Below are 22,818 nucleotides of genomic sequence, written 5' to 3' on the forward strand. Positions count from 1 at the left end.
CGCGTTGGTTCTCTCCTCTGCAGATTTGAGGCCCGAAGAAAACTCAACACAAATTGCGCAGTGTCCATGTAGTTGAATGTATGTACACCTTTATCTGGCTGCTCGTGCGTGGCAGGACCGAATGCTCCCTGCTGATATGCTTCGAGAAGCGTTGTTGGGCAACAATCCAGAAAGTATCGGTACGTGCCGCAATAAAAAAAATGCCAGGCCTGCGCTGAAACCGCAGCACAGTCACAGCGAAAGCTGGAAGAGCGGCGTTTCTAGAGCCCGTTAAGCTCTCTTGGGGCTACAATACAAGTACACTAGAAAGGTACCCACTACGCCATAAATCACAATTTTTGTGAAGTTGGGAAGCACCTACTAAGCCATTATTCGTCATTCTGCGGAGAAGCGAGGCACCAGCTACACGTCTGTAAGGCATTATGTGCACTTTGTTGACGCGACGACTGATGACGATAAAGAATTATGGCTCAGCCCTTTGAAATGGGTTGGAATCGTTAAACGGCCCACCAGTTATGTAATTTGCATTGGGTGACGCCCAATCGCTATTTCCCTCTCCCGTCATGCTGTATAACATACGTTGACGTGGGAGAGAGACGGGGGGGGGGGGGTCGAAGAACTTTACTGAGACCCCGAGAAAATGGATCATGCACTTATGGGCTTCCTTGGCAACCAATACAAGTGCACTTGCGAGGAACCCACTACGCTATAAATCATTGTAATTTTACTGACACCCCGAGGAAGTGGATCATGCGCTTATGGGCTTCCTTGGCATACAAGTGCACTTGCGAGGAACCCACTACGGTATAAATCATTGTAATTTTTGAGAAGTAGAGCAGCAGGCACTGTGCCATTTTTCGTCATTCTACGGAGAGCGTTGGTACCTGCTAAACGCATGTAAGGCATTAGGCGCACTTTGTTGATGCTGTGCCTGATGACGATGAATAATTATGGCAGAGCCCTTTGTAATGGGTTGGAAGCATTCAACAACCTACTCGTTGCGCAATTCGCATTGTGTGACGCCTGGTTACAGAATTCGCGTTGTGCGACGCTTGGTGTTTATTTTACTCTACTTCCACGCTATATTGCATATGCTAATGGGGTTCCTTCCCGACATGAAGCCTGTATAGGACCTTTTTGCAAAGCAGTTTCAAGCACCGGCATGGCTCAGAGGTTGAATACTGGGCTCCCACGCAGAGGGCCCAGGTTCGAACCTCGTTCCATCCTGGAATTTTTTTCTTATTTAGTTTTTATTCTTGTTTCGAGCGATACTGGTTACGGACACCGGCGGCGGCGGCGGCGGCGGACAACTACGGCGCCAAAAACGGCCGGTGAAATGATCTCATAACAGCTTTCGCTGTAAGAAAAGCGTTCAGCGCCGGCACCTTCGTATTGAAAATCACTTGGCAGCGACTAACCCTTTGCGACACGGCGTCTTCGTTTGTGGACGCGAACTTCGCAGGCGCGTCCCAAGCCGCGTGTTTCTTCAAATGGCCTCAAACTCAGTGTGCACATTCGTGAACGCATAATACGTAGTCAGTAAATGAAGCGTAAGTTGTTGAAAAGGATGCTGGGTGCTAGGTGTTCGTTTTCCTTTCTCGCAACTCATTGCCCGATCGAGTGGTCGATTAGCTGTTCTCTCTGCGCATGTATGGAGTGCGCGCGGCACTGCACGAATTTAAGAGCTTATTTAGTAGTGTGGGGCACATCGCCAACCTGTGCATCTTTGACGTAAGTTTATGTTGGAAAAAGGATACCGCTGTACTGTATACGTAATCCAGTGTATTCCAGTGCACACACAACAACTAGCATGCAGTGCGCACAGCGCACAGTGCATTTACTTCACGTAGTCCCATACCAACTAATGTTTATTACCCTTCAGTGTATGAACACATTATCAAAAAACACTATACGATACCTTTAGCGCATAGTAAGTACTGCGTGTCGTACGCAAAAAAAAAAACAAAAGTTTACGGCTTAGGCAGCCGGTTTTCCGTTTTCTGTTATCACTTCCCTCTGCGAATGTCTAGTGCGAGAGATTAAGCGCTAAGGAAAAACTGTCGAAAAAGAACGCTAAAACAACTAGAGCATCAGCAAACTCTTCGTTAATAATGTCGTTATTGTGTGGCGATTGGTGTGGTTCTAAATCGTGCGCTAAGTGCAGCTCCACTACTTTGAAACCTCAGGAAGGAAGTGTGTAGCACGGGCACTCAGCGATTGCCGTTCGTAGGGTTCCCACTCCTTCGTTTACCAAACCGCCGATGACGCCAATGTTTGAGGTAAACATATAGGGTTTCGCCAGCACGAGTACCATCTTGTTAGGAAGATACGGAAGCTGGGTGGGCGACATGCGCGCTACATTGTGCTGAGCTCTATCGACTTCCAGCTTGTTACGGCAGTTCAAATACATGTAGTACAAATACATGTGTAGCAGTTCATATACATGTAGGTATTGACCACTTGATTATGAGTGTGATCACGCCATATGAAATCTGTGGATCGACGAGAATCCGAGCTTTTAAAGTGCTACGCACTTAAAAAATGTGCCGCCATGCCTTACATACACCTAATGGCACATGGACTGAAAAATATGGGATCACGCTACGGTGTCCCGGTACTTTTTTCCGCCCAGAACAAATAATGCAAATTGCGCCCGTTGGTGAACAACAAAAAACACCGAAAAGAAGGGTATAGCTTAAGTAAATGCGGTGTGAAGCACAGGAATATCCTGTGCACTAGGTGTAGTATACCAAATACCCTTGTCCTGTAGCAAAATGTATATACGGCAGACGGGGCGCTGCCTGTATGTACGTCCTAAAGAACCTTCTGGAACCATCAAAACACCCACACATGCCAATCTGCCTTCGTATGGTTAAACGTGCGGGTGTTCACCCCTTTTCATTGATATGACGCGGTTCTTCACACGTAAGGATCAGATGACCACAGAACTCGTGGAAGCCTACTACATTGAAAAATAGGGACAGTCATGCGTCATCCAAGCATCGATATGTTTGCATGCAAAGAATTAAAACCAATCAGTACTATGTTTGATTGCCTGACATGCATATTTGTCGCGCGTGTGCATTTTCTTCAGCGGGAATATTTTGTTTGCATTGTTACGTTCCTCACCAGCTCCTCTGCGCTTGTTCACTTTGTATATTATGCACGTTTAAATATTCTGCACGTACAAATAAGGCGTCATTTGATAGTCGGCGCTTGTGCTGTGCCACGTTTCTTCGTCCCGTCCGTTTGCCTGCTATATTTTTTAGACGATAGTCTTTCTTGGGGAACTTAAATGTGGAAATTTTGGTCTGTCTTTCTCTCTGTCTGTCTGTCTGTCCGTCTGTCACCCGATTCAGCCGCCCGGCCAAAGTTGAACCACTTCCTTGCCACCCACCCTTCTTAAACTGGTACGGCTGTTCACACTTGTGAATGTTGTCGACCAAAAAGTAAATATTACGCATATCTGAGGCGCAGCATCACTAGGTAAGTATTAGGTGGTGTGTTCCTTTAATAGAAAATACATAGATACATAATTCTAAAGACCCTAGTTTCTTAAGCTGCGGCTGCGCTGAAAATGCCATGCTATGCCCGCCGACGAACGCCCTCTGCCACGGAGGAAGGAAACGCTCTGCGCAAGCTCATGTTTCCCGATGTATTGCCAGATGGCGTCCATATCTCACGCAGCGTAGATGCAGCGCCTCCTCTATCGTATTTACACGTCATTTGCAGCGGAGCACGCAGATACGCGGCCAATTTTTTCTGTAATGTATTATGTCTGCGAAACTTAGGCTCCGTTGTCGCAGTTTGTTTACACTTCCATGAAATAAACATTTATGGACTGACTGGTAGCTTCGATATCCTGCTGTGTGCTGTGTATAATTTGCAGAATTCGCCCTCCTTGTTAAGTTTCTTTCTATCCTTATCGAATTACATTGGCGTAACGCGGGCAGTTTCCTCGCAATGTGAACGTAAATTAGCAGAGTAACACAGAATACACGTGCACGTGTCGCTCGCTTATGCCCCAAAACATGGGACAGCAGTGGCGGTTTCGCAATACAAAATGATCATGACAACGAATGAGAAACAATGCAAACATCACGACGCTACAAAGAATTCACTTGGTTATAAACCGTGTGATCTTACAAACCCAGAGAATCATTGTAACTACCGGAACCAGCGATGAAGTGCTGACGCTGGCGGAACTCATGCACTCAACAGCCAGCTATCCTGAAGTCAACGTGGGCCCGGATTCGGTGCTCATAATCGTCTCTTCGAGTGGATCCTCCGGATTACCGAAGGGCGTGCAACTCACACATCGCAACATTCTCACCCAGGTGACATCATTGCGGTAAGTATGAGATAGTGCGATGTAGTCCTTCTAAAGAAGGCAGGGCGTGCAAACGCGGACACAAGAAGTCAGGACACCACAAACGCCGACTAGCAACTGAAGAGACGCACAACGGCGGAAAATAAAGAAGGCACGAAAACCTATCTCCGCATGCCCATACAACAGGCGAACCTATCAATCCGGCACGCGTGTCGGTCTACGTGGAAGATAACTGTTAAGGCATTTGATTTCATCTTTATGCAAGTTAATCGACGGTTGGCTCACGCATGCGCTACCACTATTCTCGATATACCATGCTTCAATCATCAGGCGCGTTTCTTCATTTCTATGCCGGTACAACACTGCGCATTCATCGAATTTTGGCGTGCACTTACAATCTCGGCAATCTAAAGATAAATTAGAAGGTGAGCCTCCTGTTAGCGATCTCTTATGTTCCAACAATCTCTGGTTAAAGCATCGGCCCATCTGTCCTACGTAGAAGCGGCCGCAGCTGAAAGGGATCTTATACACCACACCCGTACGGCAATCAGTGAATTTGTTTGTGTGTTTTACGGAATAAATATAGGTCCGCTTCTTGTCTTTTACTCGCTAATTTTTCCTCTGCACAGCGGCACAAATCTTACCTAACTTATTGGCAGCCGTGAAAACGACATTAACGCCGTATCTACTTCCTACTTTCTTTAGCCTGTGAGATACGAAATGAATGTACGGTATACCTACGACACGTTTCTTCCTATCGATTTCTGCAACCATGCCCGCACTTGACATAATAGACTTCTTTAAACGTTCAGCGACAGTGGCCACTGCATCACGAGGATACCCTACATCTACAAGACGCGTAACCTGTGCGTTAAAGCTATCACTCATTTTGTGCTCACACGACTCGGTGAGGGCTGACTTAAGGCAAGACATGGCGATGCCGTTTCTTACAACCTTCGAGTGCTTCGACGAAAAATTTAACAGCGGTTTCGAAGATATAGAAGAATACTGCCAGCACACGTGGTTCTTCTGAAACGTTAAGGAAATGTACAGAAATTGTATTCTGTTATTCTGAAACGCGCCTGATGATTGAAGCATGGCATATCGAGAATAGTGATAGCGCATGCGTGAGCCAACCGTCAATTAACTTGCACAAAGATGAAATCAAATGCATTAACAGTTATCTTCCACGCAGACCGCCACGCGTGCCGGATTGATAGGTTGGCCTGTTGCATGGGCCTGCGCAGATAAGTTTTCGTGCCTTCTTTCTTTCCGCCGTTGTGCGTCTCTTCAGTTGTTAGTCGGCGTTTGTGGCGCCCTGACTTCATTCTTGTGTCCGTGTTTGCAAGACCTGTATATTTTAGAATGAATACTTACCAACCAGCTGAGTTCTCTGTTATTCTAAGCAATGTAGTCGTGGCGCACCCTCGGCCCTGAGGATCGTTAATTTGCAATCTTCACTTTCTTCACATTGTTAACTTTGGATCTCAAAAAAGCAACGAGCAAATCCAATCAAAACGTACACAGTCATAAGATAACAGAATTGCAGTTAGTGAGGACTATTGCGCAGCAACGCGTCACGCAAGGAAAAATAGTCAAAGTTTCGCCGCAACGGCGAAGCAATGAATGCGATAGCAACAAATTGGAATGTAACGTGGAGAACGGAAGCCAGCTCGAAATTTCCAGCGCGTCGCTCAAGCGCAAAGGACGCACGAAAAGAACACACAAAAGACGAGCGCGAACATCACAGCTTGACACTTGAAGCGCACTGCTCAACCATAAAGCAGGACGCACGAAACGAACGAACAGGTACACACAGGACGAGCGCGAACTGTCACAGTTGTTGCTTATTTCTGTTCGAACAGCCCGCTCCTTTCGCAAACGCGGCGGCTGTAGCGAGCAAAGTGACCTTCGTACGCTCTGTGACTTCAGCGCGGACATCCCGGGGAATGCACAAGAGAGACAACGCCCCTCTCCCCCCTCCCGCCCGCCCCCTTTTTTCCTCGGATAAGCGCACGAATGCGACCACGCCATGTAGGCCGAAGAGAAACGGCGTTCGCAGGTGCGGGGCAAGCTGGCCGACGTTATAAGTGCGCCCGTTGCGCTCCTAGCGCCATGTCGCTGGTAATGAAGAAACGCTTATAAAAGCCTGCCGTGTCCGAGTACTGCAGTAAAGGGTATGTATAAAACGCTCGCCGTTAGCCACCTGAACAATCTGCGCTTTGTGGCATAGTGGTTAGAGCCACGCGCTGTGGATCGAGACGGCGTTGGTTCGATTCCGTGCTCCGGAAGTTTTTTCGGAACTATTTTTCTTTGGGACTTATATATATATATATATATATATATATATATATATATATATATATATACACGAAGCATGACGGCGGCGACGGCAAGAACTAGCCGAGACTGTCCATATAACTGTCTGATCGTACCTATCAGGCTAGCATATAAGGAACTGCTAATGAATGGTAGGTACTATGGCTACGACGCCAACGAAGACACTGTGTACGAAATGACACCGAAGGAGCTTCAACCTGATATTTCAGCTCTGGCCCTGCGGTTTCGGCTGCACGCCGGTAGAAAAACGCGAGGGGCAAGTGTTCTGTTAAAAAAAAACGAAAATAACGGTGCTGCTAACTAACATTTCTATTTACTTATCGAAGAACAATTACCTGTGCAGCCTAATAGATGGCTGTGAAGCTGGTAATATTGGTCTAACCGAAACATGGCTAACTTCAAAATTATCGAACTGTGAACTACTTCGCTGTAAGAAATCGTTTATCATTTACAGGTGTGACCGCGCTAACACTACAGGCGGCAGTGTACTGCTAGCTGTTAACAAGTGTTAAGAGTGCTTTTCCATGCCGCTAATTGGTAACATTGATTTCGTATGATCTGTCTGAACGTTACTTTTTAAAATAAGCCACAGTTTCAGCGCAAGGGAGAAGCAATGAATGCGATAGCAACAAATTGTAGTGTTTAGCGAAGTGAGGCTGGCAGCTAACTGTCTTGTATTCGATCTCGCGTTACTACAAAACGCTGGTGTAAGAGAATGCGGCCGCTCCAGGGAAGAGGAGGAGGAGGAGGAATAAACATTTTATTCAAATGGCAAGAAAGGGATGCTCTCCGCATAGTCACTTCGTGTAGAGAGCGCAGCACGTTGAAGGGTATACGAGCCGCCAGCTATGATGGCTTTCGAGATAGCGCGCGCGCCAGCGATCGCGACCTCGCCCTTAGATTCAAAGTGGCTGCTGGCGCGACAAAGTGGCTGCTGGCCCCCCACCTCGTGTCCTTTCACGGTCGTTAAAGGGACCCTCCAACACTTTTCCAGGCCTCATTGTTTTACATTTTTTACTTTCGGGTTGCGTAGACTGAAGGCTGAAGAGATTAGTGCAGCAAGAACGGCAGCGATAGGGGCACGCAGTCCGAAGTTATTTAGCCTAGAACACTCAAAATACAATAAGATGAAGGCCTACCCTCAACTCGATTTTCGCGGGGTCACCTGACCATGTTTCACTCGCCCTGTGACGTTTGATGGCGCCCCAATGAAATGAACTGAAAGATCCTACGTACGGCCTGACCATGTTTCACTCGCCCTGTGACGTTTGATGGCGCCCCAATGAAATGAACTGAAAGATCCTACGTACGGGAAGCTTGCATACAATATTGAACATTCTTTCCAACGTAATTATGACGCCGTTGCGATAGTAACAAACAATGTGGTGCATTAAGAGTGAACTGCACATGCGAAACGAGGCAGATCGCGAACGCCTCTATCATGTTTTGTAGTTTTAGTCATCTTTCTTGTTGCGGCGGGCGGTCTATATCACCGCTTTTACATTTTTTTCCCTTCAGTTTCTTCAAACAACGGCGCCTGAAGCGTCCCCAGCGCGTTTCCTGCTGCGCAGTGGCGTTCAGCGCATTCTTTGCCGGGCGCTGCAGTTTTAAAGCTGAAAAAGTCTAAGAACGTTCGTCTAGTTGTTGTTCAGTGAAAAAAGCATGATAAAGAAAAACTAAACCCAATAATAGCCCCTTTTGTGATGCAACGCCGTTATTACTTCTAACGTTACATTTATCCAATCAAAGGCCAGCGCTCATCTCCGTCATTTCCGCTCGCAATAGTTCTAGCGAGCGCCACTACGCGTTGATGCGGTCGGCAGCGATGTAGGCACTTCAAAAAAGTGTTGGAGGGCCCCTTTAAAGACGGGCGGGGCGTTTCCTGTCTGCTTAGACGGCAGGCCTCCCGAGCGGGGTGATGTTATCGCATGCACAGGGCTTAAAGTCTCCCTTCATTGGAGGGGGGCCCTCAGAGGGCGGCGACCTATATGCATACATACACATATACGTACAGCCGCTCCTTAAGAAATAGAAGGGAAGGCCGGGCCACACCCCCCCCCCCGATACCCCCCCTGACTTTAAGCCCGGCACATGCACCCTCCGAGCGACGGAAATGTGCCGGCTTGTTTGATCTCAACTTCGGCCGCGTTCGTCGCCCCCGCTCGCGCGCTTTTACTCGCGGTACAACATACAATGCGCGAAAGGATCTTATCAGTTTGGACTTCGTACCGGAAGGACATGATGGCGACGGCAATGGCGACGGCAAAAACCCGTCGAGACTGTCCATATAATTGCTATCGCAATAAAGCTTATCACCGGAGTTTGTTGCCACGCAACATGAAGTGTTCCGTCATTTTGCCACAACCTGTAGGACTGCCTCAACCAGGTGACAGTTCACTTTCCTGCACAACCGTTTTGAAACTAGTAGAGATTATAGGAGAGGGAACTTCGCTGCTATTAACTAAGAGCTTGAAACATTTTTAGATCAGTTTTTGACTAAGTTTGAAAACCGTCCATCAGAGCTGAACTGGGTAATGTGGAAGACTCAAATAAGTAAAATACATAATCAATTCATCCGTATTAAGCGGGTATTTTTAAATCACGAGGCACTACGGTATAACACATCTGCACTATTGCTTATTGATCTGGGGATCTACTACGAAAACTAATTTAAGTAAACTAGAAGTTTTGCAAACGAGAGCCGTTCGTGCTCCCGAACGCACCCCTTTCAGTGATACCACATCTCCATATAAAATTAAGTATAAACTAGTTCCGCCAAGTCTTCTTTACACAGAGAAGCTCTCACTTTATATGTTCATGCAAATTAAAGAAAACTGGAAAATGTTGAGTCCAGCTATCTTCAAATGACCACAGCCCGCAACCTAGGTGTGATCAACTATAAACTTCCTAACACCAGAACAAATTACGGGACGCAATGCTTGAGATACAAAATGCCTAGGCTCCTAAATTCAAACAAACAACTGTTAGATATAATAAAAGAATCCTGCGTTTCAACAGTGTATCAAAGAAAAATGTGCAAATATCGGTAAATGTGTTGCACATTGCTGTGTTATCAGTGCCAACAACATTACAACATAATATGTTTGTAATGTTCCTTATGCTACTTCCGTCACTTGTTATTTATTTTACTCATGATGAAAAAATCCGTGAACAGGGGGTGGGTGCTCGAGCCGACGTTTCGACAAGTGGACTTGTCTTCTTCAAGGCTGGAACTCTTCAAGGCTGGAGCTCCTGCCTTGAAGAAGACAAGTCCACTAGTCGAAACGTCGGCTCGAGCACCCACCCCCTGTTTACGGATTTTTTCACCGCAAGTTTCCATCGTCCACTTCCTGCCGTTTTTTTTTGGATTTATTCTACTAATGTTACCATGTTGAATATGTTGTTTATGTTACTCGATCATGTGTTTATTGTCTACATAAGCTGTTGTTTTCTGTTTTTAATTATCTTGCTTCGCCGAGCACTGATTGTACATGGGTCAGAGCCTAAGTCAGGCGCATGCTCGCCTTACTCCTTTGGGGAGCATGCGCCTTACACCTTTAGCCCTTACCCCTTTGGTTTTTCATAAGAAAACTATCCAATGTGTCAATAAGAAAAATCGTCTTTCTAGCAGGAAAAATACGTGTTTTCGCATTGCAAAGCATAGGCAATGTCAATATAAATGTAATCCTTTTAAAAACTTTGCTTCCGCTTATTTAGCTACATTAAAAACCACTAAGTCCTAATTTTTGCCAGCCCCGCCCGCTCGCGACACACGGTGCACTCTCGAAAGACCCGACGAAGTCATTGTGGGACTCGCTTGGCTACGACCACCGCGTCCTTCCGTCCAGTTCTCCGCCCGCTGCACTTCTCCCAGTGCTACCCACCGGAAAAATCATAAAAACCCTGTGCCTTTTCATGTTATGACCTGGACTGCCTATGGACCCTTAGTTTTGCGTTACCAATTCACTTGTATAAACACCGCCATAGTTTTCATTCGTGGTTCATTTCTGCGGGGAAGTAAACTGTAGCGTCATCATCTTCATTATCATCATCATTTTCTTCCGCCGCCGCGCCACTCCTGTCGCGTGCCGAGAGCTCGAGGCGCGAGCCAGTATAACACCCTCACGATCTCAGCCGGAATATTCCGCAGTGGCCACCGCTCCGCTTCAGCATTCGCCTTCTGAATAAAGTGGCGAGAACGACACGGCCACATCAGCCGCCGTCTCTGCCTCTCGCTACAGAACACTATGTTGATGCTGTGCTACTGCTGTTGATGCGGATGAATTATGTCTGAGCCTTTCATTATCGGCTGGCAGTTTTCAACCACACATTATTTACGAAATTCACATGCTGTGACGCCCATTGCAATTGTATGCCTGTACGCCACGCTACATCTATCGACGTCACTGCTTGAACGACCTTTTATTGCGATAGCAATTATATGGACCGTCTCGGCTAGTTTTTGCCGTCGCCGTCGCCGCCGTCATGCACCGTATATGTATAAGTATGTGTATATATATATAAAAGTCTCGAAGAAAAATAATTCAGAAAAATGCTTCCGAAGCGCGGAATCGAACCAGCGACCTCTCGCTTCGCAGCGCGTGGCGCTAACCACTACGCCACAAAACGCAGATCCTCCTGGTAGGTCACGGCGAGCGTTATATACACACTCTTTACTGCTGGTAGTACTCCGAGATGGCAGGCGCTTATAAGCGTTTCTTCATTACCAGCAAGATGGCGCGAGGAGCGCAACGGGCGCATTTAAAAGTCGCTGGCGAGCACGCTCGCTTCTTCTAATATTTGCGCAGGGAGAACCTTGCCCTTCCGCTGTCTGCCCGCGTGGTTATCTCGTGGTGAGGGGAGGAGAGATGTTTCAAGCTTTCACCGTGATGTCCGCGCTGATGTTACGGAGCGTACGGAAGTCACTCGAGCTCAAGGGGCGCCGCTGAACGAACAAACAGAAGATAAACGCGAACTATCAAGTGTTACAGCTAGACACTTGAAGCACGCTAGTTTCCTTCGCTGCTTTGGCAGCCTTTGCAACAGGAGCGCTGTTCAAACTGAGAGTATCCATTCGCGAGCCTCACTTCGTATAGCATTACCGTTTCTTGCTATCTCATTCATTCCTTCGCCCTTGCGGCGAAACTGTAACATTTTTTCGCACAGCACAGCATGAAGGACAGCCACCTTACAAGTTCCAAGTTTACACCGATTGGTGTGAAGTCGCCTCCATCTAAAAGCACAAATGCATTGCTGTAAATCATTTCGCCAGAGGCAATATAAACCGTAATACATCAAAATATGAAGGCCCTGCAACGTTTTTATTAGTATTTATTAATTCTTTCCTGTTGACAAGGACAGTATAGGGTTTCTTTCCGAAGCAGTTTCAAGTTTTGGCGTGGCTCTAGAGTGGCACTAGGACGTTGACACAACCAGGATATTTCCATTATTAAATGCGAAGCATTTCTTAGCGAACCTCAGACATTTTGGGCCTTTCTATCTACGTATCTATTAAATGCGAAGCATTTATTAGCGAACCTCTGGCACTTTGAGCGTTTCTATCTACGTATCTATCTATCTATCTATCTAGCCGCCTACGTCTGGGTGCTCTCATGATCGCCTCCTTAACTTGGTGTAGACCAAAATTTGCATGGGAGGGTAAGAGGATTTGACGAATATGATTGCCGGGTCATGACATGAATAACGTTAAAATCCTGTCGCGTACGTCGTCAAACCCTTTCCACTAGACACGTGTGGCACATACCCGTTTACCACGGGCCGCGGTGTACGGGTATGCGCCACAGGTGATTGACAGTTTATATCTACCCAGGAACGGCGAGAACAGACATTGGTAACTTAAATGCTAGAGCGTTAAAGAAAACCAACATCGGCAGCGTTGACTCAACGAATGGAAAGAATGAAATTTAGGATCCCAGCAGGAATCGAACCCAGGCATTCTGCGTGGCGATCAGGTATTCTACCACTGAGCCACGCCAGGTCTGTAAACTGGTTTGGAAAAACAGCCTACGCAGGCATATTATGGGTGCAACATAAATTGTGGTTGTGGAGCTGGCTATCTAATTTTACAAGAAAGCAATAAACACTACATGATACTCCTACGATGTGTACTCCTACGATACAGGCGTCATATCAGATTAACGTATGTAGTTCCAGTGTTGGCTCCGCTTTTATAGCAGTCTAATAAACATTACGTTTGTATTTCTATGATTAAGCAAGCTATATTGAAGCATTGCTCGACCCCGGAGGAGTACATTAATGAAAGTTACGTATGATATCCACATCACCGCACCGTATAAGTGCACTTAGTCCGCCAGAACGACGCCGTGTCATCTTCATTTCTTACGAGGCTGGGCGATGGCCTCATGCTGACCAAGGATAATGCCAGAGTGACTGACAGCCGCTTTGTAGACAAGGCTACGTAGGCCACATAGGCCCAGGTAGTCTAGGAATACGACAACCACCACGGGCATAGCCCCCCGAAATTTTTCAGTTTTGCTTGCGTATATATACATGCGCACATACAAACGCACGCACGAACATACATAAAGTACGGTTGAACCCCCCCCCCCCCCCCCCCCCGCGAAAAAAATTTCTGGCTACGCCCCTGCTACCAGCCTCGACGGCCTACACCTCACCAACGCGAAGGGTGGCTTCAGGTTCCAACATGTCGCCGGCTCTGTCGACAGACAATTTGTCGACGAAATGACCGAGGCATCCACGCATTCCAACAGCTCTACTATACCACATACTTCACTACACAGGGTCCCCTCGTCACCACGATCACGACCGGATCCTATAACAAGTCATGACCAGCTGCTGGTGCTCACTGATCACGGTGATGATGCCCTTGTTCAAGAACTGTCAAGAACTTGCACACATGCCCACGGGTTCGTGAGATGTGCGGGCGTTCTCGGGACACGTATAAGCACTACATATAAGCTAACCGCTTCTGGTGTTGGTAATACCCACGTTGAAATTGGCAGCGTTACCCAGCCGTAAACAACTGGTTATATAACACATATGCGGCTCTTCAACACACATATATATATATGTGCTTATAACATTTATACAAATCTCTAGCGTCATTCTGTAACGTGTCGCTCAGTAAAAAAAAATGGCCGCGTATCTGCGTGCTTCGCTGCAAATGTCGTGTAAAGACGATAGAAGAGGCGCTGTGTGAGATATGGACGCCATCTGGCAATACGTCGGGAAACATGAGTGCTGTGTTGCGTGCTGGTAGTCCCGGCGCAGCAGCAGGTGAAGACCGGCGGTGACCAACGCGACCGGTGGGGACGCCAGCCAGCCCGAACACGCGGTTTGGCGCGAAGCGCTGAAGCAGAAGAAACGTCCGCACTCAACGAGTACTCTCCACACACACTTTTATTTACACGTCGCCTGGGTAAAACAGGAATGCCAGAGCGGCGCCCACAACCGGCAGCCTGAAGGCCGCCCACAACGCTGCTTTTTCATTTTTTAAATATTTTTTTTCACCTTCTTGGCCTTCTCAAATCTAAAGTTTTTCAACACCAACCCATGGCATTCGTACAGTGCAATACAGAACCGAAACAGAAACACAACAATGAGCTCGTGTGGAGGGCACGGAGGAAGGCAAATTTCAGCGCAGCTTAAGAAACTTGGGTCCTTAAAATTGCGTATGTATGCATTTTCTATTAAAGGAACACGCCATCTGATACTTACCTAATGATGTCGCACCTCAGATATGCATGATATTTACTTTTTGATCGACAACGTTCACAAGTATGAACAGCCGTACCAGTTCAAGAAGGCTGGCCCTTGGGCAAGTGGTTCAACTTTGGCCGAGTGGCTGAATCGAGGGACGTGCCGACAAACAGAAAGGCAGATATATTTTTTTCCTCATCTCCTTGGGAAGTAAGATGCTTTAGTCAATTTGGTTGTTGTTTTATAGTTGCTCGGTAGCGTACAGTGTATTACCCCAGCCAGTAATTGCGTCTAGCGTTTGTATAAGTTACACTGACGCAATTTATAAGTATCTAGTTTATAAGTGTCTCTCGCGCTTGCGTGTACAGGTTCAATAAACTTTCCTTTGTGATAGACAGACAGAAAGACAGACCAAAATTTATCCGTTTAAGTATCCCAAGAAAGACTATCGTCTTTAAAAGTTACGCCACACTGACCTACCCGCCGCATGCTTCGCATAACATCGACTCCCACGGGACGTGGGATCTGCCGAATTTTTCTACCTATCTATCTAGCCGCCTACGTCTGGGCGCTCTCCTGGTCGTCTCCATAACTTCTAATGTACCAAAATTGGCATAGCAGAGGATCAGTGTATGATGAACACGATTCACTGGTCATGACATGAATAACGCAAAATACCAGTCGCGTACGTCATGAAACCCTTTCTCTCAGACACGTGTGGCACATACCCGCATAACAGTTTATGTTATGGGGGTATGTGCCACAGGTGATACAAAGTCGCAACCTACACAGTAAACGCGAACACACACATTGACACGCAAGTGATAATAATAATAATTGTAGAGGCTTTAATTTCGACCATCTGGTATTCTTTAACGTGCACCGAGATCGCACAGTACACGAGCATCTGGAATTTCGCATCCATCGAAATGCGACCGCCGCGGCCGGGATCGAACCCGCGACCTTCGGGTCAGCAGCCGAGCACCGTAACCGCTACACCACCGTGGCGGACACAAGGAAAGTGAGGAAGCTGAAAACAGAACACCCCTGGAAGACGCTTAACTACCATGCACTCGTTCACGTGGTCCGCAACGTGGACCACGTCGATTACGCAAAAATCGGGATCAATGCTTCCTACAATAAACCTGCCGAGAGAACCAGGCCGCTCATCATTATCGGTGACTTCAACATTGGTTTATCAAGACCCAACAACGACTGGTCTTTATACTGCGTGAAAGACGGCTTGAATCTGGACAGGGCATCAAAAGACTAAATGTAATATTGCCTTGGGCTTATACATGTAGATGCATTGGCGTATAAAATATTAAAGCAGTTGTTAGTCAGCACTTGTGTCGTACGTTTCTTTTCTTCGGGTGTGCCATGTGCATTTGCGCTGTAATTTTGGCCTCAAGATTCTGGTCCTGGTGTAAGATATATACCGTCATTCTAGTTCAGCCGTCTCGTTTCTTCCCTCTTGTAGCATAAGCCTACAATAGCCAAAGCCTTCCCACTAGCTCGCGCCACCACGAGCCAAGGGGAGCTCTTCTTTTTCCCCGGCCGACTGGTCACGAGTGGCGCCGCGCTACAGCCCCAAAATGGAAAACTAGCGCGGGTCGCCAGCGATACGACGCAAACTCAGCGCACGCAACGATGCAGCATGGCCCGCGTCTCGCATAATTTTAATTTCGCCACGCGTGGCGTCCCGTCTGTTTTACCCAACGTCACCTGCGTTGGTATTTTGTCGTTGGTATCCTGGAGAATGAATGACGCATGGCGTAATTGTCAAAGACAGCGCGCTGCGGAGCGAGGGGTCGCAGGTTTGAATCCCCGGTCGCGCACTTCGGCAATGTTTTATTTGTGCATTTTATGTATATATACATACATATACATACCCGGGACATGACCGCGACCGCAAAAAATCCACCGAGAGTGTACATATATTTGCTGTCGCATTAAAATTAGACAGCACTGCAACAACAATTGACGTTGCACCAACATTACGCCTGCATATGGACTTTTGCTAAAGCAGTTTCACGACCTGGCGTGGCTCTGTGGTAGAATACCCGACAGCCCTGTAGAAAGCTTGGGTTCGGTTCCTGCTGAGCTTCTGATAGTTATTATTTGCATTCGTCGGGTCGGCGCTGCCGTTGTCAGTTTATCTCAACGCTCTGGGACGTAAATAACCAATGTATGGTCTCGACGTTCCTTGGTAGATATAAACTGCCAGTCGCTTGTGCCGCATACCCGCATACCGTGGCCTGCGGTATACGGGTATGTGCCACACGTGTCTGCAAGAAATGGTTTGACGACGTACGCGACAGGATTTTCACGTTACTGATGTCATGACCACGCAGTCATATACGTCAAGTCACCCTCCCATACCTGCTTTCGTCAACGCCAAGTGAAGGAGGCGATCGCCAGAGCACCCAGACGTAGGTGTCTAGAAAGATACGTAGATAGATGTATACGTAGTTAGAAATGCTCAAAGTGCAATTGGTTCGCTAAGGAATGCTTCGCATATAAAAATTGGAGCAGGGGGGGGGGTGTCCTAAGGCGCGCCCCCCTCCCCGCCCGTCCTGGTTTCCGGATTGATTGTGGACTTATCAGGCTCGTCGACTACACTGGCGCCCAAAGGGTAACCTATGTTCCGACCTAACGTCGGTACTCACCTCAGAGCAGTTTTGTCAGTTTTATCGAAATGAACTGCACGCTGCGGTGCGATGATGTCAACATCCGATGAAGCGGTTTTTGTCGTATTCCTCCGGATTGAGCAGCGGTTGAGTATAGCTTGGCGAGTCATAGGAGTTAATATGCAATGTATATTAAATTGTTTTAAACGCCGATAGCGAATACTGCAACCACAGTCGACGTTGACGCGACATGACGCCATTATACGGAGTTTTTAACACGAAAGTGTTTTATGCCGGGGTCCACCAAGACTTAAGTGACGTATTTCCGTCACGGAAATGACGCCGGAAAAATTTACACGATCAGATGGCAAAGAAAAAAAGGTTCCGTCAACGGGCATCGAACCCACGACCGCTCGGTCCGCAACAACAGATGCCGGGCATGCTATCCACTACGCCAGGGTCACAGACTCTAGAGGCTTTAGAAACGCGCCTTTTATATCTACCACTCTCCCGGTCGGCGGGCTGGTGTTGCCCTCTGGGAGCGGTAAGGTAAAGTAATTCGTCATTACTGTGGCCTCCGCGATTAGCACCTGCAACGCGTAACACGTCAGTCCCATTCGGCGCGTTTTCAATAGAAGTTCAATTTTGTCAATGCCTTAACACACCGCGAGGTGGTGACCTTAGCATAAGCGTCGTAGGGAGCCTTCATGTGTGCGCGCCCCCTAAAAAACGGAGGGGGCGCGCACACATGAAGGCTCCCTAAAGCGTCGTAAAAGCGTCGGCCTCGCTCATAGCATCACGTAATCCAAACCAAAAATAGCTCTGCGACGCGCGCCTGCCTCACCTGGCTGTAACTCCGCGTTCCCCGCTCACGCGCTCCCCCCGAGAAAAATCGCGGCCGGTACCGGGGCGGCACGACGCGCTTTGCGTTTCCCTCTAGTGCGGCGGTAGTGTTCAATCACATTTTAACACGCCGTGGGATGGCAACCAAGTTCTTCGCCCAATATGCGACGCTTTTCTGGCTATCACACCTCGTTCTCTGAATACGCTTTCACCGTTAACTACTACAGCTGCCACAAGGGTTTGTTTAATCATTTAACACGGACGTTAGTCGTCGGGATGGAGATGCACAACCAATCATCAAAGTGGGTGCATACACGTTAAATGGTGCCATTAGCTGCCCGACATCAATACATATTCTGCAAACTCTCTTATATCAATGTACGGTAAACATTAAGTTACTTCTGTAAGGGCGCACTATACTTTCGTGTTATTCCGATTCCTATGACGGAGGGATCAACCATGTTTTTTCGTAAGCAGTTTCAAGCACTCGCGTAGCTCTGTGTATGAATACTCGACTGCCACACAGAATGACTGTGTTCTGTTGCGGATCTAACCGTTATTCTCTGTTGCGGATCTAACCGTTATTCTCCTTCCCTCTCATTTCCCTCGCCCCTAACGCTGCCCACGCCTGCCCCGCATTTTCTCCGACACAAGCTCCATAACGCGATCGCGTGAAGATTTTTGAAAGTCTGTTATCACCGTTAATGGGTTAATACGAACTGTGAATGACCTGCACATACCCGCATTACATGGGCCGTGGTATTGGAGTATGTGCCACACGTGACTGAAGGAAACGGTTTCATGACGTACGCGACAAGTCTCTCACGCTGTTCATGTCCATCGTGCCCATCGTTTTCTTTTATACACTAGTGCCCTCATATGCAAATTTCGGTATGTGTCAAGTTAAGGATACGACCTAAAGAGCACCCAGACGTAGGCGGCTAGATAGATAGATAGATAGATAGATAGATAGATAGATAGATAGATAGATAGATAGATAGATAGATAGATAGATAGATAGATAGATAGATAGATAGATAGATAGATAGATAGATAGACAGACAGACAGACAGACAGACAGACAGACAGACAGATAGATAGATAGATAGATAGATAGATAGATAGATAGATAGATAGATAGATAGATAGATAGATAGATAGATAGATAGATAGATAGATAGATAGATAGATAGATAGATAGATAGATAGATAGATAGATAGAAACGATCAAAGTGCCTTTGGTTCGCTAAGAAATGCTTCACATTTAAAAATAATGGACGAAGATATACCCGAATCTCGATACTTTTCGGAGAGCAACCATATTTAGTTATTTGGAGCTCTCATATTCACATGTTTTTATCGGTCAATGCAGGTATCATGAAGCGTCTATTTTCCAAGAGGGCGACGTTGGCCTGTGCTCAGCGTCTATTGGTAACGTTGGCGGCTTTTGGTTGTGCTTTTGTTTTCTTGGTAACGGATGCAAGGTTGTTTTGGTCGACACATCGGACTTCACGGCCGTTTTACCCGCCATCGAAAAGCACAGGGTAAGTACGGAACGTCTGACGCGGAAACGCTTGTAGTAACAAATGAGTTTAACTGTTGCGTCAACAGCGTGATGACATTCCTCATATGTTTCCATGAGTTGCTGGTGTATACTATGTTTTGATTCATAAGATGGCAATGCCCACTTATGTATACACTGATACTGATTATGTGTATTCGTTACTCCCGATAATATATATGTGCTATACTGTTTAACGATAGAGCCGTTGAAGCGAAACAGAAGAGATTCAATGAAAAAGGCTCTTCACCACCTCGTTGCGCCTGGACATCCTCGTCCAGGCGAAACGAGATATAGATGCTCCTGAACAAAGGCCAGCTCAGCTACACAGGTCCAACCCAGTTTCTACGTCACCTGTACCACTTGACTGACGACACTGTAGATCCACTGGACACGGCCGTATTACTTGAGTCGTTCCTACAACGTGTTCCAACCAAGGTGCGAATGGCTCTCGTCACAGCGAAGCATAAGTCCATGTTTGAAACTCTCGAACTAGCAAAAGATACCATGGACGTTGCTCCGACATTCACCGATTCTTCCCCTCTAAAGTTCAAATCAAATGAAATTTATTTCAACATACAAGTGATGTCGTGGACAATGAACTAAAAGCCAGCAAGGCTTGACAGGGTCCATTGCCCATTTTCGGGCAGTGACAAAACGGGAAAAACAAGAAATACACCGGAATAAACTATGGATACACCGCATCATATTACAGGAATTCAACAATTACAAGAAACACCTGAAGTTCCTGAAATAGATTCCCTCGGAGAAACACCAAACAAACTCGGCGCCATCTGTCGACAATCCCGTAAGCTCGATCCGCCATGTATTGTAGCGCGCGAAAACGAAACCAGTCGCATATCGCAGCCTTTCAGGTGCTATCTACTGGTTCTTTATCTTCGTTATGCGATGACTTCACAATGCTTCGTGCGCTGTTCAGGCAATGAGGGAGCCCTGACAGTGCCGGGAACAAGGTACCACTATTTTTAATCATATACCGTAATTACTCGAATCTAAGCCGATGTTTTTTTTTCAAAAAAACGATGTGCGAAAGTGGGGGGGTCGGCTTAGGTTCGAGTACAATGAATAGGTTTTTTTACTTTTCTGGCCTTGCGAATTTCGGGGGTCGGCTTAGAATCAGGGCCGGCCTATATTCGAGTAAATACGGTATATCAGTTACCTGAACGAAGAAAAAGAAAGTACCTACGCGAACTTGTTTCTTCAACAAGATCGGCACTGTGCTTTGGTTCGGAAATGACCGGCCCGCGCGAAAACGCTCTTCAACCTCAGTGCTGAGTTGCTCGCCTGCAACATAAGCTAGACTTGCAGAACAATATATTACGATACATGCATTTTAAAAGAGACAGCCGACGTTGCACACGTGCGAGTGAGCATCATTGATCGACATTATCTTTTCGGTGTTTCAGATCGACGAAAGCAATGGTTTATGTATATAAACGCGTGTAGGCAGTGCCACAGACACTGCTGCGCGCGTCCGTGGCACTTGTGGCGCGCGTTCATGGCGCGAGTCCGTGCCGCCACAGGAGACTCGATCGGCGCAAAGTTTCCAACAGGCATCTCTTTGCAAGCTTCGCAAGGTAATGTGCGCCGAAGCATAGTCCGCATGCCGCGTCTGCCATTCGCTTTCCACCCCCTTATCTCTCCCCTTTCATTTTTCTTTTGCTTTCTTTAGTCAGCGTGCGCTGACAACACGGAGCAAAGAGTCATGGAGCCGTACAGTCGATGGAGCTGTTCGTGCTGTCCATCATATTTCGGTCTACGCCAAGTTAAGGCGGCGATCATGAGGGCACCCAGACGTAGGCGGCTAGATAGATAGTTAAATACGTAGGTAGAAACGCTCAAAGTGCCGAAGATTTGCTAAGAAATGCTGCGCATTTGAAAAATGTACGGAGTTTTTGCAGTGACTCGCTATTTCTATTTCGTGCCGCACTGGACAGCTGCAAAACACACCAATACCTCATTCAGATAACTGCCATAAATACAGTTTGACGTCCATGCATGAAGTCTAAGTTTATTATCCTAACGCACACGCACACCAAGAACTAATTCAGTAGATCATACCAAAACTGGCAGTGTAGATAAAGCGGTTTTTTTTTCGCTAAGAAAATGTTTGTGACGCATTAAGTTAATTTCAGTGCCGTTCCAAGCAACTGTGTGGCTCTGTGGCAGAACACCTGCTTGCCATGCATACGGCCTGGGTTCGATTCTCATTCGAACCTAAGATTTTTTTTATTATTTGTTTTATACAAGATGGATGATTTTTCGCTCACAACCAACGCTGCCGACAGCGGCGCCGATGCCGACACCGGAATTCCTGCGGAATCACATCGTCTAATTCGACACATCAATCGCTAATAATTTTTAAATTGTCATAATGACATAAAGATTTTTGGTCATTTCCGAGGTTATGAACTACGGTCTAGGCTAATGCCGGTATTCATTAAAAATAACTCTTCATCCTAACTATATCTGCAACCTGTATTAGAACTCAAAAATTTCACACTACATGATCCTCCCAACTCGCGGCCGATCCTCATGAGTGGGTAGGTGCCAATCATCCCAGGAGCATCATCATCACCATCATTGGGATTTCTGCGGAACGAGCTCTTTAACGTTACCGCGTTAAAAAAAAGTCACAGTTTCGCCGCATCGGTGAAGCAATGAATGCTATAGCAATAAATTGGAATGTAACGCGAAGAACGGAAAGCAGCCCGAAATTGCGAGCGCGTCGCTCGAGCCCAAAGGATGCACGAAAAGAACGCACACAGGACGAGCGCGAACCATCATGCGTCACAGCTTGACACTTGAAGCGCACTGCTCGAACATAAAGCAGGACGCACTAAACGAACGAACAGGTGCACACAGGACGAGCGCGAACTAACTGCCACAGTTGTTACTTATTTTTGTTTGAACAGCGCGCTCCTTTCGCAAACGCGGCCGCTGCAGCGAGCGAAGTGACCTTCGTACGCTCTGTGACTTCAGCGCGGACATCGCGGGGAAAGCATAAGACATACAACCCTTCGCTCCAGCCCCCCCCCCCCCCAGCCGCCTCCTTCTTCGCTCGAGATAAGCGCACGAAGCCGACCACGCCCTGTAGGGCGAAGAGCGACGGCGTTCGCAGGAGCGGGGTGACGATCTATAAAGCGCGCCGCGCGCGCACTTAGCGCCATCTCGGTGGTGACCAAGAAAGCATGCTGAAGTAAATGGTGTATGTAAATAGCTCGCCGTTAGCAGGCTGAAAGACGGTACTCTTCGTGGCCTCTAGCCGTCTAACGCTGCGCGCTGTGAAGCGAGAGGTCCCCCGATCGATTCCGCGCGTCGGAAAGTTTTATGAATTACTTTTCATTGTGGCTTTTATTTATTATATATATTATAAGGGGGTTTATTAACAA

The 22,818-nt window shown here is 47.1% G+C and overlaps 1 protein-coding gene across 1 annotated transcript in view; it reads left to right on the top strand.

Annotated features, from left to right (window-relative positions):
• Nucleotides 1–4,208: 4,208 nt before the first annotated feature.
• The window catches only part of LOC119406799 (luciferin 4-monooxygenase-like), a 64,523-nt gene continuing 45,913 nt past the window's right edge, over nt 4,209–22,818 (top strand). The window contains exon 1 of the mRNA XM_037673534.2: nt 4,209–4,351. Within this exon, the coding sequence (XP_037529462.1) occupies nt 4,209–4,351 (143 nt within the window). The remainder of the gene's footprint in view (nt 4,352–22,818) is intronic.

Source organism: Rhipicephalus sanguineus, chromosome 10 (genome assembly GCF_013339695.2).
Source record: "Rhipicephalus sanguineus isolate Rsan-2018 chromosome 10, BIME_Rsan_1.4, whole genome shotgun sequence".
NCBI classification, from domain to species: domain Eukaryota; kingdom Metazoa; phylum Arthropoda; class Arachnida; order Ixodida; family Ixodidae; genus Rhipicephalus; species Rhipicephalus sanguineus.